The sequence below is a fragment of the Aethalodelphis obliquidens genome, unplaced genomic scaffold (assembly GCF_003676395.1).
Source record: "Aethalodelphis obliquidens isolate GAN/ISIS:26980383/991018 unplaced genomic scaffold, ASM367639v1 scaffold7, whole genome shotgun sequence".
NCBI lineage: Eukaryota > Metazoa > Chordata > Mammalia > Artiodactyla > Delphinidae > Aethalodelphis > Aethalodelphis obliquidens.
The window spans coordinates 12,382,607-12,410,391 of record NW_020837951.1 but is presented as its reverse complement, the minus strand read 5'-3'; the positions used below and the strand labels follow the sequence as shown (position 1 = coordinate 12,410,391).

The 27,785-nt window shown below is 56.2% G+C and overlaps 1 protein-coding gene across 4 annotated transcripts; it reads right to left on the bottom strand.

The window, feature by feature from the left end:
• Positions 1 to 1,010: 1,010 nt before the first annotated feature.
• Positions 1,011 to 25,900, bottom strand: LHX6 (LIM homeobox 6). Of its 4 annotated transcripts, XM_027104956.1 has the most exons (10): positions 25,691 to 25,900; positions 24,470 to 24,541; positions 23,896 to 24,078; positions 23,420 to 23,541; positions 14,329 to 14,549; positions 12,065 to 12,165; positions 11,753 to 11,848; positions 11,361 to 11,535; positions 7,441 to 7,544; positions 1,011 to 3,271 (listed from the first exon to the last, which is right to left on the bottom strand). In XM_027104956.1, the coding sequence occupies exons 1-10, from the start codon at positions 25,772 to 25,774 to the stop codon at positions 3,251 to 3,253; spliced, it is 1,179 nt and encodes a 392-aa protein (XP_026960757.1). In that variant the 5' UTR covers positions 25,775 to 25,900; the 3' UTR covers positions 1,011 to 3,250. The 4 variants fall into 4 exon arrangements, with proteins under 4 accessions (XP_026960757.1, XP_026960758.1, XP_026960759.1 ...); XM_027104957.1 differs by lacking the exon at positions 7,441 to 7,544 and having other exon boundaries at positions 2,606 to 3,271; XM_027104958.1 differs by lacking the exons at positions 7,441 to 7,544; positions 25,691 to 25,900 and adding an exon at positions 25,340 to 25,654 and having other exon boundaries at positions 2,606 to 3,271.
• Between the last annotated feature and the right edge of the window lie 1,885 nt (positions 25,901 to 27,785).

Genomic DNA, 27,785 nt, shown 5'->3' with positions numbered 1-27,785 from the left:
CAAGGCAACAGTCACTCACCTCAGTAGAATGACAGGACTGATGTCCACTGGGGGTTTCCAAACTGTGTTTTGAAAATAAAGTATATTCATGTAAAGGAACACACACACACAAACTTCCTTTTCAAAGATACACACATATCTAAATATCTAAATGATAAATGGATTGGAAGACAAGGATGGGGTCAAGGATGGAGAATGCAACAACTAACCGGGGGGCCCTGCAGGGGCGATGGCCACGTACACCCTGAGCTGAGGCTTCGGAGTGACTCTGTGCGGGGCCACGGGGTGGGGTTGGGGCGCTGGGGAAGCCTCTGCGCCAGGCAGAGCCATTCCACTCCCTTCCTGGTGGGCTCTGGTTTGCACAAAAGGTTCTGCTGCTACAAGAACATCTGGCGGCCGGCAGAAGGATGCGCTCTCCCACTCCCCAGATTACAGGGTGGCTCTGGAACCCGATGAGGCCAGTATGAGACCCAGACTCGTGTGGAAGCTGGAGCCCTGTGGCCCTGTCTCCCATCGCATATTCCCTTTCACTTCGCAGTATCAGATTCTCCCCCATCTCCCACTCAGGCTCCTCTGTGCCTCCCTCCCTGGTCCCCCAGCATCTCCTCCATTGAACTTATTTCCGTGAACTTCTCATCTAAGGGTACAGCTCAAATGCCCCCCTCCGTCTCGACAGCACGTCGGAGGGATCTGTCTGTCTCCAGCATTTGCTGGGCTGAGAGCCCCCCTTGGACCCTTTTGAGGCTGCAGGGCTGGCACGGGGCCCAGCAGAGCGCGGTCAGGAGTGGGACGGAGGACAGCAGCCAGCCTGATTTCCTACACAGCTCAGATTAGAGAAGAAACCCACCGCCATGCCTTTACAACGCTCAGTTTCCTAGCTGGGAAACAGAACCAGTCTTCCGGGAAGGGGTTTCACTGTCTAGCAGCCCAGATATTCTGGGGGCCAGGCCTGAGCCTGAGCCCTTAACCAGAGAGCAGGAAAGAAATGGAATTCCATCGTGCTCCGGATGTCAGTGCCAGCACTTCTACTTGCATTAACTTTATTTATTACACAAATAAGACATTTACAAAGCACAACATGAAAGGTATGTAACAAAACAGACATTGGTTTTACAAAAAAGTGCTTACAATTTTTTTCCGTGTGTGTGTGTTTTCCTCCTTTTGTTTCGTATTTAAATAAATAGTCTTGATGGCCTGTACGTTCCCAGGCTGTTCTAACAGGCTAGTGGAGACGTGTCTGAACCGCAGCATGCTACGACCATGTGATCCACGCAAGGAACAGACCCTGGGGGGAGGCTCAAGGCAGAGTGGGTACTGGGTGACCCTGGGCATGGCTCGGCTGGCCACTGACCACGTCAAAGGAAAGATTAGAGCTCCCCAGTCACCAGGAACTGGGCCCAAGCTGCTCCGGTTAACGTCAGCTCCAAGGGTAGGGCCAGGCACACTCTATTCACCGGGTGAGTTCTGAACCAAGCTGCACTGATCACATTCTGAGGGGTGTCTTTCCTTTGCCCTGAGTCAGCTGGAACTGTCTTTGAAAGGGAAAAGAAGCAAGTTCCCTTCTTGGGCTGCACCCGGGCCCAGCCCTCCTCCAGGTCCCAGAGTAAGAAGAGCATATCGTTTTTCACGTTAAGTGCCAACTTCAAGCATGTGGATTCCGAACCCTTATCCAGACTCGGCGAGATAGAGAGTGCTGCGATCGATTAGCGATGTCTGCCATGGGTGAAACCGGGGCAGCAGACACCTAGGTACCATGAACTTGCTTTCCCTGTCCTAGAGTCTCCTTCCGAAAGCAACATATCAGGTTAATCAAAGCAGGAAGGAGGACTTGGGCTGAAACATGCTTACTAGCAGCCTCTAGTGGGAAATGCATCAGGACACCCAAGTCATTCTAAAATTACAGGATTAGCCTGGGACAAACGGGGTCCCCTGAAAACATAAATCATGGTCTTGTGTAGCCCAAGCCCTTTTGTTTGGGGTGGAAGAGCTGCAGCAGGACAGGGTGGATGTGAGCACAGCTGTGTCTGGCCTGCGTTCTCAGGAGTGAGTGGGACTGGCTCTGGGCAGGGTTGGTGGGGAAGCCCAGAAGTGCTAGCTAGAATCCTGGGGTGCTACCACCTAGGCAGCAGGCACCCTCTCTCTACTGAGCCAGGGGCTGAGCCAGGGCCTGCCCCGCCTGGTAGCACCCCAGAAGTACACTCACCCAGGCAGCAGGCACCCTCTTTCTACTCAGAGGTGGGTCTAGAATGAAAGCTCTGCCCTTTCCCTGGGCTCTGTTCCCCAGCTCCCCCATGAGAGGTCCCCCCAAAGAAGACGTGGCCCAAGCACCCCCATCAGGAGTCAAGTAGCCAACAAGGGTCCCCAACTCTAACTTGTCCAAGCGTTCAGAAATGTCACCACACAGATCAAACACCACCTCTGCTATGTCTCCTGCACATATGCTGGATAACTAGGTGAAAGCAGGGTCCCCGACACACACCCCGAGTTTCCTCTGTCCTCTCCTTAAAATGGCTAGTACTTCTCCCAGCCCAGTGTGCCGCATCCTTCTCCTGGGCCTCCAAACCCATGGGGGTCCTTGCCCCACCCCCTCCCCCCGGCCCCCGCTTTTCCCCCTGCCTCTTGGTCTGGACAGGCCTCCATCTGTGCCCTATTGGGCCTCTCAGGGTTGGTCAGTGTCTCTTCTCTCTCTGAATTAACTTGACATAACCAGACAGATGGAAATGATAAAATTAGAACATAGCTTTCCTTTGGGGACATCCCACAAACACTGTAGAGTTTTCCAAACAAAAGCAACAGAGTGGATAACATTGGGGGTTGTCCGCTATTCAGAATTCAGAGATGGTTCCAAGGAAGTAGTAAATAAAGGCCAATATGGGAGGAAAGAAAACCTGTAAATTGGAAGGCTGTTGGCGTCGTGCGATTCAATTCGGCCTTTTGCTATTGTAATCAGCTTAAGTTGAAGACGACTCCTGTCTAAATGGGAAACACAGGCTGTTGTTTTCACCCTGGCTCCAAATTTCAGGGAGCTCTGCCTTCAGGGAGGAGGGCTCCGCGGTGCTCCTGGCGGGTTCTGGTTCTCGGCAGGAGAGGGGAAGGCCAGGCCCAGGGGCTCAGCTGGTGGTGGGCAGGATGGCGGATGAGGGGTGGAGGCAGAGCGGGTGGATCCCTGGCAGCGGCTCGGACTCCGGATTTCAGCGGCTGAGGGGCAGCTGCCGGGCGCCCATGCTCAGATGCGGAAGTGCCGGCAGCGTTAGTACTGAAAAAGGATGACCTGCAAGAGGAGGGCGTGGGAGGGGGCTGAGCCAGGGCCTGCCCCGCCTGGTAGCGCCCCAGAAGTCCTCGAAGGCATGGAGAAGGAGGCGGGCCCAGGGCCCACATCTAGGTTCAAATCCTGGCGCAGACACTTACTTGCTGCGGGGCCCTGGGCAACTCACTCCCCCTCTCTGAGCCTGTTTCCTCATCTGTAAAATGGGGATGACAACACCTCTCTCTCAGAATGGGAGGATCTGGTGAAATCCAAGAGCAGCAGCAAGTGTCTCCTGGGCACTATACCCGGCACTGGGTACAGTGCACACTTGCACGATTTCACAGAAGCCTCACCTCAGCCCCACGAGGGTGTCCCACCACCATCTCCTCTTTACAGGGGAGGCCGCTGAGGCTGGGGAGGTGAAAATCAGTGAGCCCGCAATCACACAGCCAGGAAGAGGTGGACCCAGCACTGCAACCCAGGCCTAGGGTCTAGAACAAGCTCTCTTCATTAGACCCACTGCCTCTTCCTCTCCAGGCCACCCTGACATTTACCCGCGGTGCCTATCAAGCACCAGGCAACAGGCCAAGCCCTTCATGCAGCCAAACACCTCGACGGGCAGGTGGCTCAGACACGCCAGGTGCCCGACACACAGTGGGTGTGTTCCCAGGTCTCAAAGAGAAAAGGTGGCTGAGCTGGGGTCCGGTCTGCCTGACTCCAGAGCCCACATCACACGGCCTCGCCCACTCACCCCACCTTGGGCCGTGCTCCCCTCTGGTCTCTGGGATGTCTGCCTGACTTTGGACTCTTCCGAACAGAAGCTCTCTCAAGAGGGGTGACTCTGAAAGACGCTTCCCCTCCATAAGCCTCAGTCTCTCCATCTGATCGATGACGGCCGGGCCCTGATTTCTAAGAGCCTTCCAAGCTCTGAACTGTGGGATCTGGGCCCATGACCGGGAATAAATGTGGTCCTGGGGCTTCCCTGGTGGCGCAGTGGTTGAGAGTCTGCCTGCCGATGCAGGGGACTTGGGTTCGTGCCCCGGTCTGGGAGGATCCCACGTGCCACGGAGTGGCTGGGCGCGTGAGCCATGGCCGCTGAGCCTGCGCGTCCCGAGCCTGTGCTCCGCAATGGGAGAAGCCACAACAGTGAAAGGCCCGCGTACCAAAAAAAAAAAAAAAAAAAGTGGTCCTGGAAGCTCACAGGCAGGTGTGGCCAAATGATGATGTGGTGGAGGCGGAGGGTGCTACCCCAGATGCCCACAGCGCTGTTCTCCCGGCCAGGCCAGTGCTGGTCTTGATGAGTGGGTTCAGGGGGCTGCTCTAGGGGGCCCTGAGTCTCCTCCTCACTAGGCTGGCTCAGGCCCGGAGGGACTTGGGAGAAAAAGCCCATGCCGTTCTGCACTGACTGGCCATACACACAGCCCGCCAGGCTGGCAAGATGTGGACAGAAAAGGTCCCTGGCCGCTGGCAGGAAGGTCTGGCAGTGAGAGGGCGGAAGGTCATGGAGGAGGCGGAGACATTTTTCTGCAGAGCCGCTGGACACGAAGTTGGGGATATGGCCCAGCAAGAGAAAAACTCTGGCTCAGCAGCCAAACCCAGGGGCCAGAAAACTTCCACGACCAAAGCTGCCAGACCCCAGACCGGCTCATCCTTCAGGCTGAACCAGACATAACCACAGGCTTAGCTGAGAAACCAGGAGACGAGGGCTCGACTCCAAGAGCTGAGCCCAGCCCTAATCTGTTGCAAGGCTCCCCTCTCCCCTCCAGATAATAGCTGCTCCCAGGCCCCTTGCTTGAAGGTGCAAGGCCTTCATTATGTGACCCCCTGTCAGCTCCAACCCCACCCAAGGCCTCAGCCGCACTAAACCCCCCACCATCCCTCAAATCCAGGTCCCTCCAAGCCTCCTTGCCTCGCACGGGCTCCTCGTGTCCCCTGCTTCTTCCCGAGAGCTGGCCACTCCCTCTTCTGAATCCTCGAAGGCCACGTGCATCCCTCACCGCAACTGCCCTGTCAAGCTGGGATGTGGCTGCCTGCCTCCTGCTCTAAGCCACCCACCCCCTCCCTGAGGACAGGGACCACGCCAGCTCGCCTCTGCAGTCCCGGTGCCAGGTCTGACAGGACAAACTCTCTCCCACAGGACGGGGGCAGCTCCGAGGCAGGCAGTCCTAGGATGGAGGCCAGCTGTACCCACGCTCACTGTGTGACCCTGGGCAAGCTGCTGCTCTGACTGAGACCCAGTTTCTGCAGTTATGAAATGGCATCAACCATAGTCATCCTCCTAGGGAGACAGTGAAGGGCGAGGTCAGAGAGAGCGCTGTGTAAACTGTAAAGTGCGGCACAGAAGGAGGTCACTACTGAACCGGGCGGACTTCAGAGTCTGACAGACGTGCTGCATCCCCGGACAAATTGTGTCACCTCTCTGAGCCTCTGTTTCCTCATCTTTACCGTGACGATGCCATCCTCATATCCACAGGGTGACTGGGTGGCATCAGACAACACGTGTGAAGTGCTTCAACCGAAAGCAGCCCTTCCTGTATGACTATCTCGGAGGGGACGTTCCTGGGGCGTGCTCACCCGCCACTGGGGTCTGCGGGATGTGGGGCTGAAGATGTACTACCATTTACTTATAAACCTACTGCTCCTACTGGGCTGTCCGTACCTCCGCACCATCTACTTTCCCCACGGTACCCAGCACAGAGCCCAGCACAGAGCCCAGCACAGAGCCTAGCACACAGCAGGTGTTTAATTAGGAGGCAGAGTAAGAGGGGCTGTCCTGGAGGAGTCGTCCCACGCCTGTCTGCCTGCCAAAATCACTGGGGCTGGGTATTACACCCGCAGATCGCGGGGTCCCGTCCCAGAACTCCCCACCAGCTCTCTAGGGGCGAGGCTGGGGAATCTGCATCTCTACACGCTGCCCAAATGGTGCTGCGGCACATGAAGACTGCACTCAGCCCGAAGGCCTGGCCCTGCCTCCGTGGCCCAGCACACCCAATGATTCCTGGGGCTCCCTGCCTCTCCGAGGACCACTATAGTGATGCTTCTAAAAGAGGCCTCCAGGGCCCACCACGGTCCACAGCCTTCACCTGGCAGCCCAAGGCCCCCGCCTCTCACTCTGTTTCCTCCCAAGCCTGTGTGCCAGCAGCACTGAATTGCTCTGGGTTGCCTGAGAGCCGTGGCGGCTCATGCCTTCCCGGCTGAACTCTGAGGTTCAGACGTGCCTGCGTCCAGGAAGCCTTCCTGTGTCTCTCCCGAGCTGCGCCCCACCCCCCAGCTCCCTTGGCCTCTGCGTCGCAGTTTGATCACCCTTTGGTGTAACGTTGGCCTCCTCGAGGGCAGGGACTATGCCTTCCTCATCTCTGTGCTCCTGGCAACTGACTCGGGGCTCGCGGGCACCGTCAGTACATAGTGAATGTCGGCTGAATGAGTGAACGCATCAAGGCACAAGTTCTCATTCAGGCTCTGTGACCTTGAGCCACCTGGGCCTCAATTTCCCCGTCTCTAAAATGAGAGGGTGTCTGAGAGCAGTGGCTTTCAAGGCTCGCTGGGAAGTGTCTGGGAGCTGAGCCGGAGGTGAGGGCCCTACTCACTCCGCAGTTTCACCCAGAGCAGCTCCACCCCCTTTCATCTGCATCTTGTGTTATGGAAAAGAGTAAACAAACGGGTTCCCGGGCTTAAAACAAAGCTTTCAAGCCACTGGACTGGGCGATGTCCAAGCACCGTTCTGGGTGTCCAGTCCTAATGCTTGAGACAACGAGAGATCGGGTTCCACAGAGGAGGCCTTACCAGTTGACCACGGTCACTGGCTGGCCTGCTGTCCCCGGGCCCCACCAGCTCAGGATATTCACTCCCAACAGACAGGAATACAAAGGAGGAAGTAGGAGAAACCCGGGAGATGGTGGGAGGCGGGGTGGTGTGTGATATAAGCCCTCCTCGGGACCGCCAAGTTTGAGCAAAGTAACTAAATCCACAAATCTGAAAAAGAGAAGGGCAGCCACGGGCGGGCGCGCTGCGGAGGCTGGCCATGCGCACTGAGCGCACTGGCGCCTGCTTGAGGGACTACTACCTCGGGGGCACAGCGGGGGCCTGAGTGTCTGGGCAGAGGGTCTGCCACAAAGTGGCACGGTGCCTGCTCAGCGGAAGCCGTTCCTGGCAAGGTGGCTCTGACCCACCCAACCCAACCCAGCTCCGTTTACCTTCTCACCCCGGTTGGAGAGTGGCCCATCCATATCGGCTTTGAGGTGGACGGGGGGCGCGGTGTAAGGCAGCCGGCAGTGCACCTGCCCACACTGTACCTGACCTGTGGACGAGAGGATGCCTTGGAGCCCATCCCCCAGCCTCCATGCAGGATCCCACCAGCCCCAGGCTCGGTAGGCTGGAGCCCTGGGGCCAGTTTCACCTCTGCCACTTACCAGCTGGGTGGTCCTGGGCAAAATTTCAATAGGGTACCATTTTTCTACGTGAAATTCTTTATGAGCTATAAAGTGTTACACGATAACTGTCTAGCTCACTGATAAATAAACTCATAAATGAGTATGGACAGGCACCCCTATGTTCATAGCAGCACTATTCACAATAGCCAAGACATGGAAACTACCTAAATGTCCATCGACAGATGAATGGGTAAAGAAGATGTGGTACATATATACAATGGAATACTACTCAGCCATAAAAAAGAATGAAATAATGCCATTTGCAGCAACATGGATGGGCCTAGAGATTATCATACTAAGTAAAGTAAGTCAGAAAGAGAAAGACAAATACCATATGATATCACTTATATGTGGAATCTAAAATATCGCACAAATGAACTTTTGTGCAACAGAAACACATTCATAGACATTGAGAACGGACTTGTGGTTGCCAAGGGGGGCTGGGTGGGAGAGAGGTGGAGTGGGAATTTGGGGTTAGCAGATGCTAACTATTATATATAGAATGGATAAACAGCAAGGTCCTACTGTATAGCACAGGGAATTGTATTCAACATTCTCTGACAAATCATAATGGAAAACAATATAAAAAAAAGCATGTGTGTATGTGTATATATATATATATATATATATACATACACACATATATATGTATATATATACACACACATATATGTATATATATACACACATATATATATATATAACTGAATCACTTTGCTGTACAGCAGAAATTAACACATTGTGAATCAACATTGAAATTAAAAAAGTAAAAAAAGAAAAAGAAACGGATATGTACAGAACACCTCCTACACGCAAGGCTGTACCCCATCCATTAGAATCCTCCCTTGGTGCACTGTACCTTCTTATCTCCCAAGAATCACCAAGGCTTTACCCCCACACCCTAGAGGACTCTGCACTCATATGTCACCTTCTTTATGATGCTCTCCCTGACCACCCATTTACAATTGCAACCCAACACCAACCCTACCCTCCCTGTCATCCTTCTCAGCTTTATTTTTCCTCTTTAGCACTTACCATCATCTGACTTACTGTGTATTTTTATTTTTTATTTGATATTATCTGTCTTTGCCAGCTGTAATGCCAGCTCCAATGAGGGCAGGAATTTTTGTCTGTTTTCTAGATTCTAGATCTTTGTGGATTTCCAGGATCTAGAATGAGGCATGGCATCTAATCTGTTGAATGGGTCTCTGTACAACATCTAAAATGGCGGTGGCGGGGGTGGGGGGAGTCCATCCTTATGTCTGACCCAAATCTCTCATGCTTCAGCCTCTTTACCACTACAGTGGAGAAGTCTATGGCCTTGCTCTTCTCTGCACTTCATCCTCTTTGGTCAGAGGCGAAAGAGCTCTGTACAGAGACTTACAATTGATATGTAACTTAGGACAAGTCACTGTTCCTTTCTGAGCCCCAGTTCCCTCGTTTGTAGAATACGGTGGTTGTATAAGATGGGGGATTCTTAACCTGGGGGGTTTTAGGGGTCCACAAACAGCCTGAGATTACATGGGAAACTGTGTGTGTGTGCACATTTCTGGAATCTGATTCCAAAACTTTTTTATCATATTCCAAGTTTGAAGTCTCCGGGAAACTCAGAAACCTGTGAATTTAGTAAACGGCGAAGAAGAGTGCTAGCGTGACCTTCAGTCATGCAGCAAGAGGCAGCAGGTCCAAATACCCTTGATGCCTCCTGCCCTGAGCTGGGTTCGCCTTAAGGGGAAAAGGAAAGGTTACCTCAGCCCCTTCTCTAGGTGTCCAAGACAGTTCTAGACTTGGCCGACAAACTGTGTGGGCAGAGTCCTGGCACAGCTCCGGAGGCCACGGCCCCACTCTCCACGGGGCCACCTAGGTCCATTACCAACTCCACAGCAAGCGCCGGCTGGTGGCCCAGACTCCTGGTACCTAGAGAGCCCCTGGTCCTTGGCTCCTTTAACAGATGAACTAGATCAACAATGGGCTCTCTGCAGCCTCAACATGTCATTGTTTCAAAAAGAAAGGGGGAAAAAAGTCCCTCCTACTAAGCAGATGGTTCAGAAATGGAACAGAACAAAGAGACACTGTTTCCAACTGACAGCCTGGCGCGGTGAGCAGGGCTCTACACTCTCAGCTCCACCAACCAGAGCCACTGCCACCACCACAAGGGCAGCTAGTACTCATCCAGCACTTACTAAATGCTGAGGACGTTAAGTCAATGATCTCATTTGATGCTCGCAACACTGCTTTGAGATACGTATTCTTTCCGTTTTTTAAAAGGGCTTGGATTCTTACTGTCCTCATTTTTTACAGATGAGGAAACTGGAATTCAGGGATGCTAAGAAGCTTACCCAATGTCACACAGCTAGTAAGTGACAGGGACGGGATCCGAAGCCCCACAGTCTGATGCTAAAGCCCACATTCAATCATTAAGGAACCTGGCTCCCACTAACTTACTGTTGGCCCTTGGTTTCCTCATCTGTACAATGGGATGGTGATGTTTAGAAACATGTGGTAGGACAGTGCCTGGCACATGGCAGGGACTCAGGACACAGCTGTGCTCTCCCTGACCTCCCTTCTCTTTCCCTTGGAGCCAGAGAGGGAGGGTTTGAGTTTGTGGGTATGTTGTCATCACTGCTATATTTCTGGTCATGCCCAGCTTTGAGGAAACAATCAATAGAAACAACCTCAAAGGGAAAGAAAATCTGTGATAAGCACCTGCTCAACAGCAGATTCACTGAATGTCCATCCCCCAGAAATGCACAAGCCTACTCTCTCTCTTTCCCCCAGGTTCCTGCTCGAAGGTCACTCCACCACAACCTGCCACCCCCTCTCCACCACAGTGCTCAGTCCCCACTGACATGCCTGCCCTCCATCCTTTATTCGTTTATTCTCTCTCCCCCCTCTCCCGTCCTGCAGCGTGAGCCTTGGGAGCACACAGGCTTTGGTCTGTTGTGTTTTCAGTTGTATCCCAGAAGGCACAGAAGGCACTCAAAAAATATTAACTGAACACATGAGTGGATCCTCATAACCCTGTGAAGTAGGCATTATTAATGTCCCAGTTTACAGATGAGGAAACTGAGGTTCAAAGAGGTCAGGTGATTTGCCCACGGCCTCACAACCTTGGGTACTCCTGCCACCCTGGCTTTCTTCTGCAACCGCAAACGCACCCATGCCACGCTTTCTGCCTACATTCGGTTCCTCTGCTGCCTGCACCCCTATTTCCCCACTCCTTGTGTCTCACTAATTCCTACCTATCCTTCTGGTCTCAGCCCACTGATAGGCAACATCTCCAGACACTCCCAGCCAGCACCTTGACTACAGGAATCACCACAATTAACACCACACGCTCATCTATCTCGTATTGTTCCATGTCTCTCACACCAGAACCCAGGCTCCCCAGGACAGGACTTTAGCCATCTTGTTCTCTCCCTAGTCCCCGGGGCCTGGCACCGAGTGGATGTTTGGAAAGTACCAATATTTTCTGAACGGCTTAATGGCTTGCCTCTACTAAGGGTCGAGCCCCTCTAAGGCAGAGCCGGGGCACTTAACTCCTCTCCACAACCACTAGGTCCGAGGGACTGCGGAACCCTCGTCTGCACGCACGAGGCTCCCCATGCCTCCGCCGCCCACGAGCGCTCATCTACACCCCCCTCTCCCACAGGCCGGGCGACCAGGCTGTGGCGGTCACTTACTCTCAATGTAGCCGTGCAGGGTGACCATGCGAGCCCGCTCGGGGCTGCTGAACGGGGAGTAGTGGATGTCGTCGGACAGGGCGGAGGGGAGGCGGGACGGCGGCGCCCCGGAGGGCGGCACGGGATGCTGTGGTGTGTGCTTTTTATGACGCGCCCGGCAGTTTTGAAACCACACCTGGAACGACAGCCTCAGCAGCCTCAGCCTCGCGGAAGAGAGTCGGACGCACCGCCGGGGGACCCCAGGAGGGACTGCCTCGTCGCCAACTCAGGAAGGGCGGCCACGTGCGCCCCGAACCCGCAGCTCCGCAGCCCAGCTACGCGCTCGAGGGCCCACCCCCAAGGTCCCTAGGCCCCGCCCCAGACCCGAAGGCCCCGCCCACCCCCGGCCCCACCTGGATGACCCTTCGGCTGAGGCCCGTCATGTCCGCAAGCTTCTGCAGCGTCTGCGCGTCGGGGTTGTTGTCCTGCGCGAACTGCGCCTGCATAACCTGCCAGGCGCCGCGGGGCGGTGAGGCACGAGCCCGCCGAGGTCGCCAAGGCCCCGGCCCAATCAGAGGCTCCGGCCCGGAGGCCACGCCCCAGACAGCTACAGCCCCTCCCCGCCACCCGCGGGTCGGGCAGAGGGGCGGAGTCAGGAGGCCCGTTCAGCCCCGCCCACTCCGAGGCCCGGCCCACACCCGGCCACTCGCGGCCCGCCAAGGTACCTGCAACTGCTCGGCGGTGAAGGACGTCCGCGCGCGCTTGGCCGGCTTGGGCTGACTGTCCTGTTCCGAGGGCACTGCCCCCTCCAGCGTAAGGCCGTTCCCTGAGGGCGACAGAAGTGGCTGACCACGCGTCCCCATCTCTTCTAGTGGCAGCCTGGAAAGGACGGGGGTGGGGGGAGCTGGTCCCTGGAAGTGTCGGGAGCGGAGTGGGCTGGGAGGGGGGATCCCAGGGTCCTAGTCCCTGAGCTCAGTCTTTGGGGAAGGGGCTTCCACTTCTGAGCGTCTGCTCAGTACCAGACGCTTCTCTTTCGGTGTGCCCTTTATGTCTCACAGCCCTGAGCACGGGCGACATTATCCTCGTGTTACAGCGGAGGAAACTGAGGTTCAGAGAGAAGAAAATCCCAGCTCTGGACCTTTCGACTGGTATTCTGACAGCTGGCTGACTCTAGCGCCCCAAATTGGGCTCCCTCCTTGATAAACTGGGGAAACCAAGGGCTGGCGGAGATGGGAAGCAGGCAGGTTACAGAACTGGGATCCTAATTTTGTAAAAACGGATGGGAGCAAAAAAGGTTGGAAGGATATACACCAAAGTGTTCGCAGGAGGGAGTGGAATTATGAGGACTCTACTTTCAATGTTTCTGCAACTTTTGAAGTTTTTTCAACAATCACGTGTCTCATCGCCTTATTTCTCTAAGGTTTAACTTTGTTAACTGGAGTATACGTTAGTTATTCTCTTTCCATTTACATTACTTTTATAATCACACTAAATGTATTCCCATTTTAGTTTTTAGTACCTCATTTTTTGCAATGCAAAGGTAATAAGATGCTCCTTGCCAAAACCTCAGAAAATTCAGATAAGCACAAAGAAGAAAATAAAAATCTCCAGGAATTCCACCACTGTTCATAATTTTTTTAATTAGGAAAAACACTAAACAAACACTCCAACATACAGACATAGAACGAAATCTGGGAAGATAGACACTAAAATATGAGGGGTGGTGGCATTCGAAGTGGTCTTTATTTTCTTCTTTTTGCTTAACCATCTTTTCTTAATTTTCTATAATGGGCATGTGTGTGTTTAAGATTAAAAAGTAAACCAGTAGCCAAAACTGAGGGCTGCTCAGTAAAGGAGTCCTGAGACCATAAGCCTTCAGGTTCCCTGCGTGGTAGGAGTCTGGAGTCAGGCCTGACTGTGAGAGCTGGAGTGTAATTGGCAAGGTTGTGACTAGGGGTAGTTCTGGTTGGTCCAGGTATGGAAGGAGCCTGGAGTCACTCCTGAGCCATGGTGTGGGGGGAACCTCTAACTCCTGGGCTTCCATCCCAGCTCCACAACTGACTTGCCCAGTTACTTGCAGGTAACTTCAGAGCACTCCAGCTTCACTTGCTCCCCACCTAGACCCACTCAGCCCTGATCCTGGCTGGAGAAAGTGATGGCTCTGCTGTGGCCATGGCCAAGAACACTCTGGGGACGTCTAGACTAGTTCCTCCTCAGAGGCACTGGGGACGGGGCAGACACTTTATGACTCAGCCCCCATGATCCCAGGAAGACCTGGACCCTGTCCCTGAGCCTAAGTGTCTTGGGAAATCACAGTATCAGAGCCAGAAGAGATTTAGGGATCTTTCTAGTCCAATATCCATCTTGAAACTAGGGAGACTGAGGCCCAGAGAGAAAAGGAAACTGTATGTCAGCACAACACGCCAGAAGCAAACCTGAAGCTTGGGTCTCCAGACTCAAAGGCCTCTGTCCTTACAGTCCAGGATGAAAACCCCACCCCCAAATCTCCGGCCTGTAGCTGCTGCGGTGGGAGTTGGGAGAAGAGGGTCACTTCATCTCTCGCAGACGGGCCCAAGCCTGGTTCCAGGAAACGGGAGGGGATGAGCCTCCAGGCCAACCAGAGCTGTCCAAAGGTGGAGTAGGCTGCCCCATTATGAGAATCATCTCTAGGGTTCACTGAGCGCCTCTCGGCTTCACAGCACATCGGCTCATCTAGCTTTGAGGTGTCCTACCATCAGCCCCATTTTACAGATTAGGAAACATAATTTGCAAGGACCGGCTGTGACTTCCAACTTTCAAACAAATGGTGGAGCCAGAAGCGGCCAGATCTGTGTGCAGCCCCACTCCCATGCTGCCTGCAGGTGATAAAGGGGGCAACTGGCTCTAGCGAAGTGTGGGTAGTCCCTGGGGTGCTGGGGGGGGGTGGTCAGAGAAGGCTGGGGAGCCGAGGGGCGGCCAGTTTCGGGGCGGGGCGGGGCGGGTTGGGTACCGTTCTCGGCGGCCCGCTTGAGATTCTCAATCATGGTGTCGTAGTGGATGCGGCAGAGCACCTTCTCCTCGACCAGGCCAAACTCCTCGCCCGTGGACAGCTGGCGCTTGCACGAGAAGCAAGCGAAGCAGGCCAGGTGGTAGGCATTGCCGCGTGCCCGCCGGACCCAGTCGCTGGCGTAGATCTGTCGGCCGCACCTTGCGCACTTGGTCCCAAATCGGCTGAAGGACACGGGGTGGGGGTGGGGGGCGAAGGGGAGGGGGTGGCGAGGCTCAGACAGTGGCCCGTCTGAGCCCGGCCATGCCCAGGTTCCTGAGGGCCTTCACGCGTGCATTTCCCTTTGCCTGGATTCACCACCCCCTGCAGCCAAGTCCCACCTAGAAGGCAAGCTGGTAGGTGGTTTTTATTTTCTTCCTGGTGCTTTTCTGAGTTTTCCAAATTTTCTTCAATGATCACTTAACATTTGTATATAGTATTAACCTGCTCATTAAAATATAAGTGTTAGGGGAAATTTAATAGTAGTAATAATATAGGCAGATTTATGAGCACTTAACCACTTGCCCAGCAAGATTCTAACTGTTTTATGCTGATCGTCCCAAGTAATCTTCATTTTGCAGATGAGGAAAACGGGGACCAGAGAGGTAAAGTAACTTGCACAAGGTCACACAGCTTGCAAGGAGAGAACTCCTAGCCAGGATGACTCCAGAGGTGAATAAACTGTAACCCAGCTGTAGAGAAGCTCAGAGTTTCTTGGAAGCATAGACAGATATGCCCTTACTAGCTTTGTGACCCTGGGCACGTTGTTTAACCTCTCTGAGTTCTCATTTTCCTTGCCCTGAGCTGAACTAGGTGACAACAGCAGCTACGGCTATTTGTTTAGTGCTTTGTAGTCTATTAAGTAACCAGCTAGTCCCAGACTCTGGAGTCCTGTGTCATTCTAACAAGACAAAAAAGCCCAGATCAAATGCCCCACTCTCCCGTTAGCCTTCCTTGATTCTGCTTCTTCCCCTTCTCCCTCCCCCTTTGTGGTGTGGCTATTTGGGTGTGGCTGCCTCCACCACCAGACTGGGAGCCCCTCCAGGAAGCAGCAGTCTGATTTGCCCTGTCCCAGAAGTCAGCCCAAGGCCTGTCCCCAGAGCACCAGGGAAAATTTGTTCTTGAAGTGAATGACTCACTCTGTGACCCTGTCCGGACCCTCTGAGCCTCAGTTTCCTCTGTTTCAGGGAATGGTGCTTTCACCCATCCAGCCTCTCAAGCTTAGACACCTAAATCATACACTCCTCCCTCTCCTCAATCCCCCATCCAACCAATCATCAGGCGCTGTTGGTTCCCTTTCCTAAGTATCTCTGGGACCCATCTCCTCCTCGCCACCGCCACCACTGCCCTCCTAAACCAGGCTCCCACCATGCGCCCCTTGCTGCCAGTCTCCACACCCATCCTCCACGTAGTGGCTACAGGGAAGTTTCCAGCAGGCACACTTTACCCTGTCCGCTGCCCTGCTTAAAATCCTCTGGTGGCTCCACTCTACCCTCAGGATCTGGTCCAAGATCCTTGGGAGTTTACAAAGCTCAACAGACCACATCCTCTCTCGCTCCTCTCCTCCCTAACCTTCCTCAAGATCCCTCACCCTACACTCAAGCATGAGCCCCAGTCAGCTACAGTGGAAGGTTGGTTCCAGATCTTATGGCCCCCTCTGAAGCACTTTCCCACCCCAGGCCTTCGCACAGGCTGTTCCCTCTTCCCACCCTCCCCCCACACCCCCAGTCCCACGGCTCCCAGCACCACCTTCTCAGCAATGATCACACCGGTTTGTAAATGTCAGGTTTCTTGGCTCTCCCTTCCACCCCTGGTATTCCTGGGAAAGGAGCTAGAAGATTTGCCTCTGTGTCCCCAGAGGCACATTTCCACCCAAAAGAGCACTCGGAAATGCGTTTGAGTGCGTGGAGGAACCAGCCCAGCAAATGCGCCCTGGTTACAGCCTCGCCTGCCTTGGCAAATGCAAGCAACTGCCGGTTGAATAAACCATCTCGGGTTGAACTGAGTGCAGCAGAGCGGAGGCCTCTGCCAGCCCCGGCTCTAGACGTACCCCCAGTGCCATGCCGCTCTGTCAGACAAGGAGCCCTAGGGGACCCTGTCGGGGGGCGGCGCGGTTCGCTCAGGCAGCGCTGCGCACCTTTGCGGGTTCGGTCAATTGCCTCCCAAACAGAAGTGGTTCCCGACCCCGGAAATTCGGCTTCCCCGGCACAGCCCGCCGTCTCTGTTCCCAATCTCTCAGTAAAAAGGAGAGGAAACCGCTTTGCCCACCGGAGCCTCCTCCAGCCGAGGGGCCGACCCCAAATTCCGAGGTCCGGCTCAGGATTGGGAGAACTTCCGGGCCTCTGAAGGGAGGGAGAAGGGCCAGCCGGGTGCAGAACTCTCGCTGCGCTCCAGCGTCCTGGGGCGCAACTCTTTCTTTGCATCCCCCTCGCCGCAACCACGTGAAATGGGGACTCTGGCACCCAATTTGCACACGTGGAATCGGAGGTTCAGGGTGGACAAGTGACTTCGCCAAGACCACACGGAGTGTGGGGCAGGGGTTGAGGTCCCCTCCGAAGTGCAAAAGGTACCCCTAGAACCTGCGAAAGCAGCCGGACGGGAGATGCGTAGAGTTGAATCCCGGTGTATGAACGGGAAAGGGGCCTGGCCTGACCGAGTCGCAATCCCCACTCCGGGCCTTGGGACCTGGAAACTCCCGCGCGCAAGGCATAGGAACCCTCAGGCTCCGGTAGGCTGGGAGCGCGTTCCCAGGGAGTTGAAAGGGCCGGGAGGCGAAGGTCCGGGCCCTCAGAGGCCGGCAGGAGCCGTTGCGTCTCCAGCCTGTCGTGTTCCGGGATCAGTGCGCTGAGCCAGAGTGTAACATCTCGGATCCTGGCGCTTGGCTCTGCGGGATGCCTCGTTCTCGGCCAAGACGCATCGAAGACTCCCCGCGCATCCCTGATCTTCCCGCTCCACGAGCCCCGATGCCCGGGCGCGTTCTGCGCCTACGTTAGCGGCTCACAGTGCCCTCATCCCCTTGCTCTGAGGCGGGAGCCGCTAGCGACCTGTCAGCAACTTTCTCACCCTCTGCGTGTCACCCTAAATGCCAGGAGCTGTCCCCAGCTCTAGGAGCTCCCTGCGCTCGCCGTGTCTCCACCCAGTCAACGAAATCATCCTCCTGCTGGATCCTTGGATGGAGTTGGGGGGTCGTTTTGCAGTTTTCGGGTCGCTCCTGAAGCGTGTCCCCCACCCGGGGAAGGGGTCAGTGGCACAAACAAGGGGCACGAGGAGGCTTACAGATCCAGGCTCTGACAAACCGACAGACTCCTTCCCAGGCGGGCTGCGAGGCCCGAGCCGCCGGATTCCGGAAGCAGCGAAATCGGCGGCGGAGACAACGAAACTTCAAGAAAGGGGTGTTCGGGAGCTGCGAAGGGAGCGCCAAAACGATTAGGGGGCGCGGCCATCGCCCGCCACCCCCAGTCTTGTGCGCGCCCCTCCCTGGGTCCCCGCGCGCGCCACGGGGCAAAGGCTCAAAGCACAGAGGCGCTTTGAGGATGGAGAGATGTTGGACGGAGGCTGCGCATCCTGGCAACTGCTGGAAGGAGCGGAGTGGGCCACGCGCACCGCCTTGCCCTCTCTCCCCGGAGCAGGGAACGGAGACATCTGGGTGCTAGTGGCTCCGCAGAGGGAGCTGTGCGCCATTGACCAAGTCAGGCTCGCTCCCCCGGCCTAACTCTCCTGGATACCGAGTAAGAGCTCGGAAGTCATTGGTTGGGTGAATGAGCCTCAACGAAAGAGCCCATCGGAATTTCACTGCGACCCCTGCCCATTACTAAGCTACCCCTTTCCTGCATGAGGAAACCGAAGCTCAGAGTGGGAAGGGCAATGTTAATTAAGAAGCTAGCGAGCCAAGGCGGTGCCACTCAAACCAGGCTTCCCTTGTTCTGCGTTCAGGACGCTCGCTTGAGGGCCTTAGAGCGAGTCTATGAAGCAAACTGGGGGGATCAGAGGTGGAGTCCTTCCTATTCCTTCTGCTCCTCCCCTTCCCGGCAAACCATTCGGAGAAGCAGCCAGAAACAACAGAACCAGCAACTAAGAGGTTAAAACGGCCCACTCCTCGGAGGTCCCAGCGCAAGGCCCCTCCCCGAACGCCTTTCTCAGCTCCCCCAACATCTGTCCCCCAACAGCTGGCGGCCGCTGGGCTGCTCTCTGCCGCGGTGGGGGGCGGCTTCCCAGCTCTGAACCTCCCGGGGTACCCTAGCTCCGGGGGAGGGGGTGGGGTTCTCCCGCTGGAGTCCGAGGTCTGAGCTTGGGTTCGGGGCAGAAGGAGGGAAAGAAGGCTGCGGGCTTGTCCTAAGTGTCTCGTGCCAAGCTGGGGACAGCAGTAGGTAGGCCCCCTCCCAGGCCCAGCCCGGGGCACTCTCTGAACCCCACCCGCATAAACACAAGGAGAAGCAGTTAACCCATTACTCCCCACTCCCATGGTCAGGAGGCAAGAGGGCTAGAGACCCTGGTGACCCGATCCTGGCAAAGTTGCTCCAGTCACTGGGACTCTGAGGTCACTTCACTCCAGCCCTAGTACTCCCAGGGCCCACCCATGGAGAGTCACACAGCACAGCAGGTGCTCCCTATGGGAGCCCTAGGCCCACGGGGGGTGGGGTGGGGGTAGGTGGCCTTTGCCATTGCATGGGCCCCACCTTGCACAGGGTGGCTGCTGACATGTCTCGGCTATAAAAGAAGAGTATTGAGTATCTAGACCCAGGGATGGTGAGTCAGGCAGCCCCGGGGCTTATCCCAGTTCTGCCGCTTATTAGCTGTGTGACCTCACCACTCAGGGCCTCAGTTTCCCCTCCTATAATGTAGGGATTATGACAGTAGCCTACTCACAGGGGGAATCTGAGGAGTCAATGACATAAAACAATGAGATGTAAAGGGTCAACACAGTTCCTGGCTTAGAGAAGAGCTCCGTAAGGTCTCCTGACAGTGTCCTCGTCCCTGTCTGGTCCCTTCTTCCACTCTCTCGCTGGTGGGACCCGGGGCACAGCACTTTCCACTCTCTCAGGACATCACCTCCCCCACTCTACAATAGGCAAGACGCTTCAGGAGGCCAGGAGCTTGAAGGGCACTGCAGACCAGTTCGTGCCTGCCTTTGGGGGGCGGCAGCCACAGGTTGGTGGGCAGGAGGCAGCTGTCTGGGGTTTTGAGTGCTGAGGGCAGTGGAGACATGAATGCCCCAGAAAGGAACGCTATTTTACCCCCAGGACTTTTTTTTTTTTTTCACTTCTTGGAAGAAAATAAAAAACAGTCTTAAACCCAAAAAAGTGAAGAAATTAAAAGCAATACACATTTTCTTGGTGGTAGTTTTTTTTTTTTTTTTCTGCTAGGACTCAGGGGGTTAGGGGAGGTGGGAATCTGGTTGAAGCCACAAAGGCTGGTGAGGTCCCTCTTTGGATGGCAAATGGAGAAACTGAGGCAGAGAGGTCCAGCGACCTCACACTGAGGACACACAGCCAGTGGAAAACCAATCCCTTCCAACAATGCAAAGCCAGGAGCAGCATTGGACCCCTGGACCACCTCCCCACCCAGGCTCTGCAGCCTCCTGCCCCGATGAGCTTGGAGTGCCTTCCTAACTTCTAGCTTCCTGAGTCCCCAACGCTGCCAGCTCTGCCAAAGGAGATGGAAGAGGGGTCTACAGGCCAGTGTCAAGGAGGGGCAAGATAGGGGATAGAACTGAGAGGAAACTTTTCCCTGGGGAATAAGACCAGAGCCAGAGGACCTCGGAAGCTACCAGTGCCCCCTCCAGGGGGTCTTGGCCACTTCCTCCCTCCCTGCATCCTGTCCAGAGATCTTGGCCTCTCTTTGGGGTGAGCGCTCCAGTCCACTTCCCATCAGACTCTCGACCTTGGGCTTCAGGAAACAGAGGGCTAGAGGATCTGAGCGCTCAGCCCTTCCCTGAGCCCCAGCTCTAGAGAGGGGCTCTGTCTCCCGTGCTCCCATTCCTGCTCTCTCCAGGAGGGGCTCCTTCACAGCAGCCGCCCAGAGCCTGGGCTGCCACGCGGGGCACTCAGTAGTCCCCGCCTGGCGCTCCGCCTGCTTTTTTCTCTCCCTTTCTGTGGGTTTTATTATTTTTGTTACAGGTGGGGCTGCCAGGGATGAGTTATGCCTGCAGGGAGACCTGGCTGGGGGAGAAATGATCAGAAGAGCCACAATTCTTCTCTCATCCCAAGGAATGTGAGCTTTTATTCTCTCCATTTTCTTAACCAAAAATCTGTTTTAGTTTTGCTTTGGGGGCTCTTGTCACTGCTGGAAAAGGATTAGCGTTCAGAACCTGCAGCCCAGAAATGGCCCATCCCCATCCTGGCTCCCCAGACTGCCTGAGGAAATGCCATTAGGGGATTATGTCTGGAATCCTGTCACCAATGGTGACAGTGGTGACATCCGTAGCACCTACACTTTAGGGAGCCTCTACTGAGCCTTCCTCCCTTCACTGGCCTCCTTGGCAGCCCAGAGAGATAACCCTGGTAGGAGGACACTGAGGACAGAAAGATGCAGGGATTTGCCCAAGGTCACACAGTGATCAGGGTTGGCCTGGTGGAGCCTGGTCTCTGTGTCTCCACAACAGCTGGACGTCCCATTCCCCACCCCACCGCAGTGGGAAGGGGGACTCCACAGCCGGTGAGGTGCTGAACAGAGAGGTCAGGATCTGAGTTTTGACTAAGCCTTGAAGGTCTAGGAAAGCATGTCAACCACGGGGGCTTGGTCCAGCCTGGGCATGAGCTGGGGCTGGAGCTGCAGCAAGGACATGTGGCTCACAGGGTGGCAGGTCTGTCCCCACCAGGAGAGCAAGGAGAGGGGGCCAGGCCTGCCTTACTCTACGGGAAGAGGCCTGCTGGGTTTCCCAGGCCTCAGCCGTGTCCCTGGATAGCTGATGAACCCAAGGAGCTCTGAAAGAGTAGCTGGCTTGTTTTTCTTTTCTTTTTTTTTTTTTTTTACCAACTGGAGTCAGGCCTAGAGCAGGGTACTGGCTACACAGGGACCCTAACCTCCCTCTCCTGCCCTGGCCAGCTAAGTGTCAGATGGGACAGTGGAGGGGAGACATCACACTCTGGTTACACACCACACAATGATAAGCCCGCTCTCACATACACACACACACCACAGCCCACATCCACATCCACAAATCCACATTCACCTCACACCGTTGAGCCCCCAGTGCCTGGGTTAAGGCCGTAAGCAGAAATGCCCCCTCAGAGGAGGGCTGTGTGGCGGGATGGGGAATGAAGGGATTTCAGAACCCTCACCTGCTCACCTCCAGATCCCAGTCCAGATGTGAACTTGTCCTGACCACCTTGCACAACGCATACACACACACGTGCACACGCGCACACACACACGGTCCCGACATTCACACAGCCACACACTCTCTACACTCACACATAAACTAAAAGACAAATGTTTGTTGTAAAGGAACACCTACGCTGTCCACACACCCCTCACCCTGCTCAGTGACACATTCCCCCAGCACCACTGCACAGATCCGGGCAAGACAGACACACAAGCATCCCTGAGTCCCATGAGTCCCAGGCCACCTGGCAGAGCCGCCCCTCCCCATGCACACCCCAGCTGCACTGCCACTCACAGCCATGCACCAGGAAGAGTCCGTTTTCTCGAACCAGGCTTCCTAAGGTTTCCTTAGAGTACCCCAGCCCCCAATGCTGCTAGCTTCTTCCTAGATTCAAGGTCCTCTCTTTCCAAGTTCCCAGAGACTCAATGCCGGGGAAGGGGGCGGCACTGCCTTCTACTGCATCCCCTGACTCAGGGGATCTTTCTGGGGCTGGGGTCTTCCCAGGAAGACTGAAGCCATGACCTCTCCCGAGGCAAGGATGGGAAGGATGTCGGCGGACTGGGGAAGGGGGTGGTGGTGGTTATAGGGGAGTAGCTTTCTCCACTTCCTGAGAAAGCCCTTGGGAACAGGCGTGCGGCCCAGGAACCAATCTCACTCTGCTCTCTTTGGACTCCGTAGGCCCGCTGGACGGGCTTCAGGCCTGCTTCACGCTTCCCGCCGGGATCGAGCCGGCAGCCGCTGCTCCTCTGACCTCGCAGTGACCTCGACCCCGTGACCGGGTCAGGCCCGAGCTGCGCGGTGAGAAGCCAGGCGCAAGCGACGGAGAAGCGGCGGGAGGACTAGCCGGGCTGCTGTTGAGAGCTGAGCGGCGGGGACGCGGCACCGCGGCACAGAGAGCGCAGCCCAGGGTGATCCTACTCGGGGCCCTGGCTACGGCGCCCGACTCCCCCTTCCTGTCCCGGCGGCCCAAAGTCAGAGCCTAGACCCCAGAGAGGCTGAAGCCGGGGCCCGAAACGACGACGGCGCTGGGACTGGAACAGGCACCTGGGATGCAGGCAGAACCCAGACTCGAAACACTATACTCGAGCGATGCCGGGGTCTGAGTTGAGGCGGAGCCGGAGACCGAGGTCGGGAGTTAGATCGATGAGCTTGAATATGGGTTCGGATCCGAGACCGATGCGAGGCTAGTGCTTGGGGCCGGACCAGACTCGAATCCAGCCTCGAACCCGGCCGGGGTAAAAGCCGAAACCAGAGCCAGGGCAAGAGTCTGGAGCCCAGCTCAGGGTCCTGCCCGGGAGAGACGGCGGCTTGGCTGGAGTAGGAGTAGGGTTGGAACCCAGAGCCGGAGCGCACCGGAGATGCAGCCAGGTCGGCTGGGATACGAGCGGATCGGGGCAAGACGGGGACATCAGAGCTCGACCAACGCGCTGGAAGTCGGAACTTGAGCCTGAGACTCGGGCAGGATCCGAGACCGAGCCAGAGACGCGACCAAACCCGAGTGGGCCACAGCAACCGGAGGCGGATCAGCGGCCCGAACCTGTGCTGGCACCCGCGCTCGGCCTGGAGCTCCTGGTTCGTGGCGCTGAGAGCCGGTGGGCTGGGCCCTCGCGGCGCGCCAGAGCATTCGGGACACGGGGGCTCCGGAGCCAGAGACAGCGCGTCGCAAAGGCGGCCTCCGCGCGCCGGTGGCCTGCCTGCGGCGACATTGCTGGCCCAGCGGCCGCAGCCTACCTGAAGTAGTCCATCTTGCAGAAGATTTCCTTGTTCTTGATGTAGCAGCTGTTCTGCTGCCTCAGCGACGTGCGACACACGGAGCACTCGAGGCACCGCACGTGCCAGATGAGGTTGTTGACCTGGGGAGGGGGTGGAGATGGGGGGCGGCTCAGCGCGGGCCTCTTTTCACGCCCGGCCCCAGCCTCCCCGGCCCCATTTGCAGACAGATACGCCAGAGCGCTGAAGGTTCATGGGACTTCCCCACTTTTCTTCTGTAACACAGACTCAGGGAGGTAGAAATCAACTCTGCCCATTTTTCAGACAGGAACCCGGGAACGCAGAGAGACGCTACGATTTGCCCGAAGCCACGCAGTCAGGCAGGGATGAGCCAGGTTTCGAATTTAGTGGACCTGGCGCCGGCATCGTTTCCCTACAGTCCTCTGGGTTGCAACCCACACCCCACCAACACACGCAACACTCCGCCCCTGTCTCACCTTGAGCAGATATCGGTCCAGGATCTCGAGGCCGCAGCTGGAGCAGATGTTCTTGCCGGCAGACGGCACGGAGGAGGCGGCAGAGGGCGGTGAGCAGACAGATGGCGTGCTGGGCGTACAGGGAGAGGCCCGACCCTCGTCCTTGTCCAGAGGGCCTGCCAGGGCCTCAGCGTCCGACTGAGCCTGCAGTGGGGAAAGAGGGAGAGCCGCGCTCTGAGCTGAGGGCTAAGCCAGGTGCCCAGCGTTGCTGCTGCCTCGGAGACAAATCTGGGGCCTCAGCGAACCAACTAACAACGAAATGCCCCCGAAACGACAAGCCGCGGGCTACAGGACAGGAATGGAAGGGCCTACTGAAGAGGACAGGACGACTCCAACTTTTAGCACGCGCTTCCTAGGTGCCAGGAGCAGTCAAAGCTCACATTCCCGGCCAGAAAACCGAGGCTCAGAGAGGGGCGGCGCCCTCCTGCAGTCCCCCAGCGCACGGGCAGCTGTTCGGGGCCGGAAAGCCGGGTCAGCTCCCCAGGGCCCGGCCGCCGGGAGACCGGGGACCGAAAGCAGGGCCGAACGAACTCACCATGGCGGGCGGCGCGGTCCCTTCAAGGCAGCGGGTGGTCGCTTTGCAGCCGGACCCTGGCTGGGCCATCACCTGGGGGAGGGGGGAGGGAACGCAGGCGGCGGCGGCTGCAGAACTGGCTCCGCGCAGCCTGAGCCCAGCGCCTCCCCGCGCCTGTTATATAAACCGGCGCGGAACAATGAGTCCTAACTTTGTAGTGGGCATTTAAAGCCCTTCCCCACAAAAGCGGTGTCTCTCTAATGAAGCAATTTGAATTTGGATTGGATTTTTTCCCTCTCTCTCCCCCTCTCCCTGCACTTAACCCGTGGCTCTTGAAGTAATCGCTTAGTTCCCTTGCAATACAAGCCTCTGAGGGGGAAAAAAAACACGCGCACACATACAAACTACCTGCAATTAGAAATTGTCGTGAATGCCCAAGATAAGAGGTAGCCAGAGTGTCAATTCCAACTGTCAATCAGTGAGATCCATCAGGCCGCCCAAAGAATTGCAAATTTGATTTTTTAATGGTAGTAATTAAAAATCGAATTTTTTCTCCCTCCACCCACCCCCTTCCTCGCTCCCTTCTCCTCCTCTCGACACAAAATGCAAAAAGGAGAAAAGAGAGAAAGAAAGAAAAGAAAGAGATGGGGGGTGGGCGCTTGAGGAAAATAAAACCGGGAGCGTTGGGAGCACCAGCCCGTCCACCCCGCGCGCGCGGCGAAATCGGTGCGGCGATACCGACTCGGATTCAGGCGCCTTTCGCGGGCCAGTCGGAGGGAAACCCAGAGCAAAACAGGGGCTAGATCGGGGCCGAAACGGGACCAAAAAGAGAAAACGGAGACGTCCAAGAAGGGGAAAAAGCACCCTCCAGCCCCTCGGAGCGCCCGGGACCGGCCCCGCGCCGAGATTCTCAGCCTTGCGCCCGAACAACCCCCGGCGCATTGGCGCTATCAGCGCCTATTCAGACGGACAATACCCGCCTCGCCTCCTCTTGATTCGCCTGTGTCTTTGCTAAATCGCTTTTTGAGAAATTCCTTCAAAATTTGCATAATGTGTTCCCGCTTTCCGCGACCCCCCCTCGCGTTCCTGCATGCTCACACACTCACATACACACACTCCCAAGCGCACCCCAGCACCCCTCCGCTCTGCGGCCGCCCGCCACCCGGCCCGGCCCGGCTGGGTCTCGGCCCCTGTCCGACCCCGGCCCGGACAACTCACCCACTCGCTCTCTCGCTCGCTCACCTGGTCGGTGGCGGGGCCGCCCTCGGCCGGCAGCCGGCAGCCCTCGGGCAGCGCCGGGGCGGCGTTCTCATGCTTCCAGTACATGGGCCGGGGAGCGGCGGGCTCAGCGGACGCGCAGCGCGGAGAGCCGCGCCAAGGGGGGCCACGGCCGCAGCGGGAGCAAAGGCTGAAGCAGGAGCTGGAGGAGAGCGGAGGCGCCGGCCCCGCCGCCCCGGGCCCGGTCCCAGCCGCAGCCCCCGCCCCCGCCCCGAGCCCCGGCCGGTACGCAGCCCTGGCCTCCCTGGCTGCCTCCGCCGCGGTCTCGGAAGAAGGTCCCGACAAACTTGGAGAGGCCCCCGCCCCCTCCTTCTTCTCCTCCTCTCCCTCCTCCTCTCCCTCCTCCTCTCCCTCCTCCTCGTCCTCCTCCCCCTCCAGCTGCGGCGGCGGCTGCCCTGCCGCTGGAGCCCCGCTCGGTTCAAGATGAGTCATGCGTGACCAATCCCCTCCCCGCCAAGGGAGAGCGAGACACAGCGAGGCAGCGACCCAGAGACGCACACAGACATATAGACACACAGAAACTCAGAGTTGCTGACGGAGAGACTCAGAGACACGCTGACATACAAAGGCACCCTCAGGCACACACGCACCCAGCTCTCACCACCGCCCCTCCCTCAAGGGGCACCCACAGACCTCAGGCACAGCCCCACTTACTGGTACGAGAGGGATGCATGGTCACACCTTGGGCCGAGCTGGGTTTCATATAAAGTCACACATTATACTCCATTGATGCAATCCATGCCTCCTACGTTTGTGTACATCTGATGCAAATGATGACCTGTTCGCAGCATTTACAGGAGCACAAGACATCTACACACACTCACACACCTGCGCAGCTGCCTCTGCTCCATAACAACTAAAGAGCACACCAGTTCCTCAGGGCGTGGGCTACATCCCATCCTAAATGGGATTGGGCTGGGTTGGGGGGGGGTGCTCCCCTGAATTCTCCAGGGAGGGATTGCCTGGGACACCCCCTTCTTTGCAGAATTTGCTGAGCTATCCAGTCTAATGCCATCTCACCTTCTCTAGGGTTCTACTGATAGTGAGAGAGGTGGGGAAAGCAAGGAGGCCCAGGCATTTAGGTAGGAGAGACACAGCCGCCAAAGACTCAGGCACAAAAGCCTCAAACTCAAAGACCAGGCCTCACACACACTAACATACTACACACACGCACAAGTGGACACTCACAGCCTCAATGCCCTTCCCACACGAACTGAGCTTAGGGAGACATGTAAATATAGGTCATCTGAAAACAAACACGCACACTTAGATCTGGCCCTACAGACACTACACACCCCACCTCCACCAAGTTGCACATACCACCTCCTCCCTAACTGCCCTCATTTACAAATGTAAACACCCCACACAACTATTCTTACATGTGTACACACATCCATAGTTAAGAGAGCACAGACTCCCATGGAGCTCCAAACCCATGGAAAACCCCGTGTCCTCGACTCAAACACCCTCAGATATACACACATATCCCTACAGATGGCAAGGTAACCATTTATAGTCAGAAACAGCCTACACACCTCTGCAAACAGAGGATTCCCAGTAGTCACGGTTTCAGTCATGCACACACATAGGCACATCCTAACAGACACAGGCAGACAAGGGTATCTTCCCTCCAGTGTAATACTAAAGACTCACACCTGCATCCTCGAAAGAGACAAATATCTGTTTTTTTACAGACACCAAGGTACACGGAAATGGCCCAGCCTCAGCCAATGGCATTTCCCACCCGCTGCATTTCCAGCCATTTATTGCTCTCAGATACAGACATTCAGAGTGAAAAGTTTCTCTTGGGACCCTAATCTTTTTTTAGTATATAAATTTATTTATTTTATTTATTTATTTTTGACTGTGTTGGGTCTTCATTGCTGCACACCAGCTTTCTCTAGTTGCGGCGAGCGGGGGCTACTCATGGTGGTGGCTTCTCTTGTTATGGAGCATGGGCTCTAGGCACGCCTGAGGCATGGTAGTTGTGGCGTGAGAGCTCAATAACTGTGTCTTGCGGGCTCTAGAGCGCAGGCTCAGTAGTTGTGGCACACAGGCT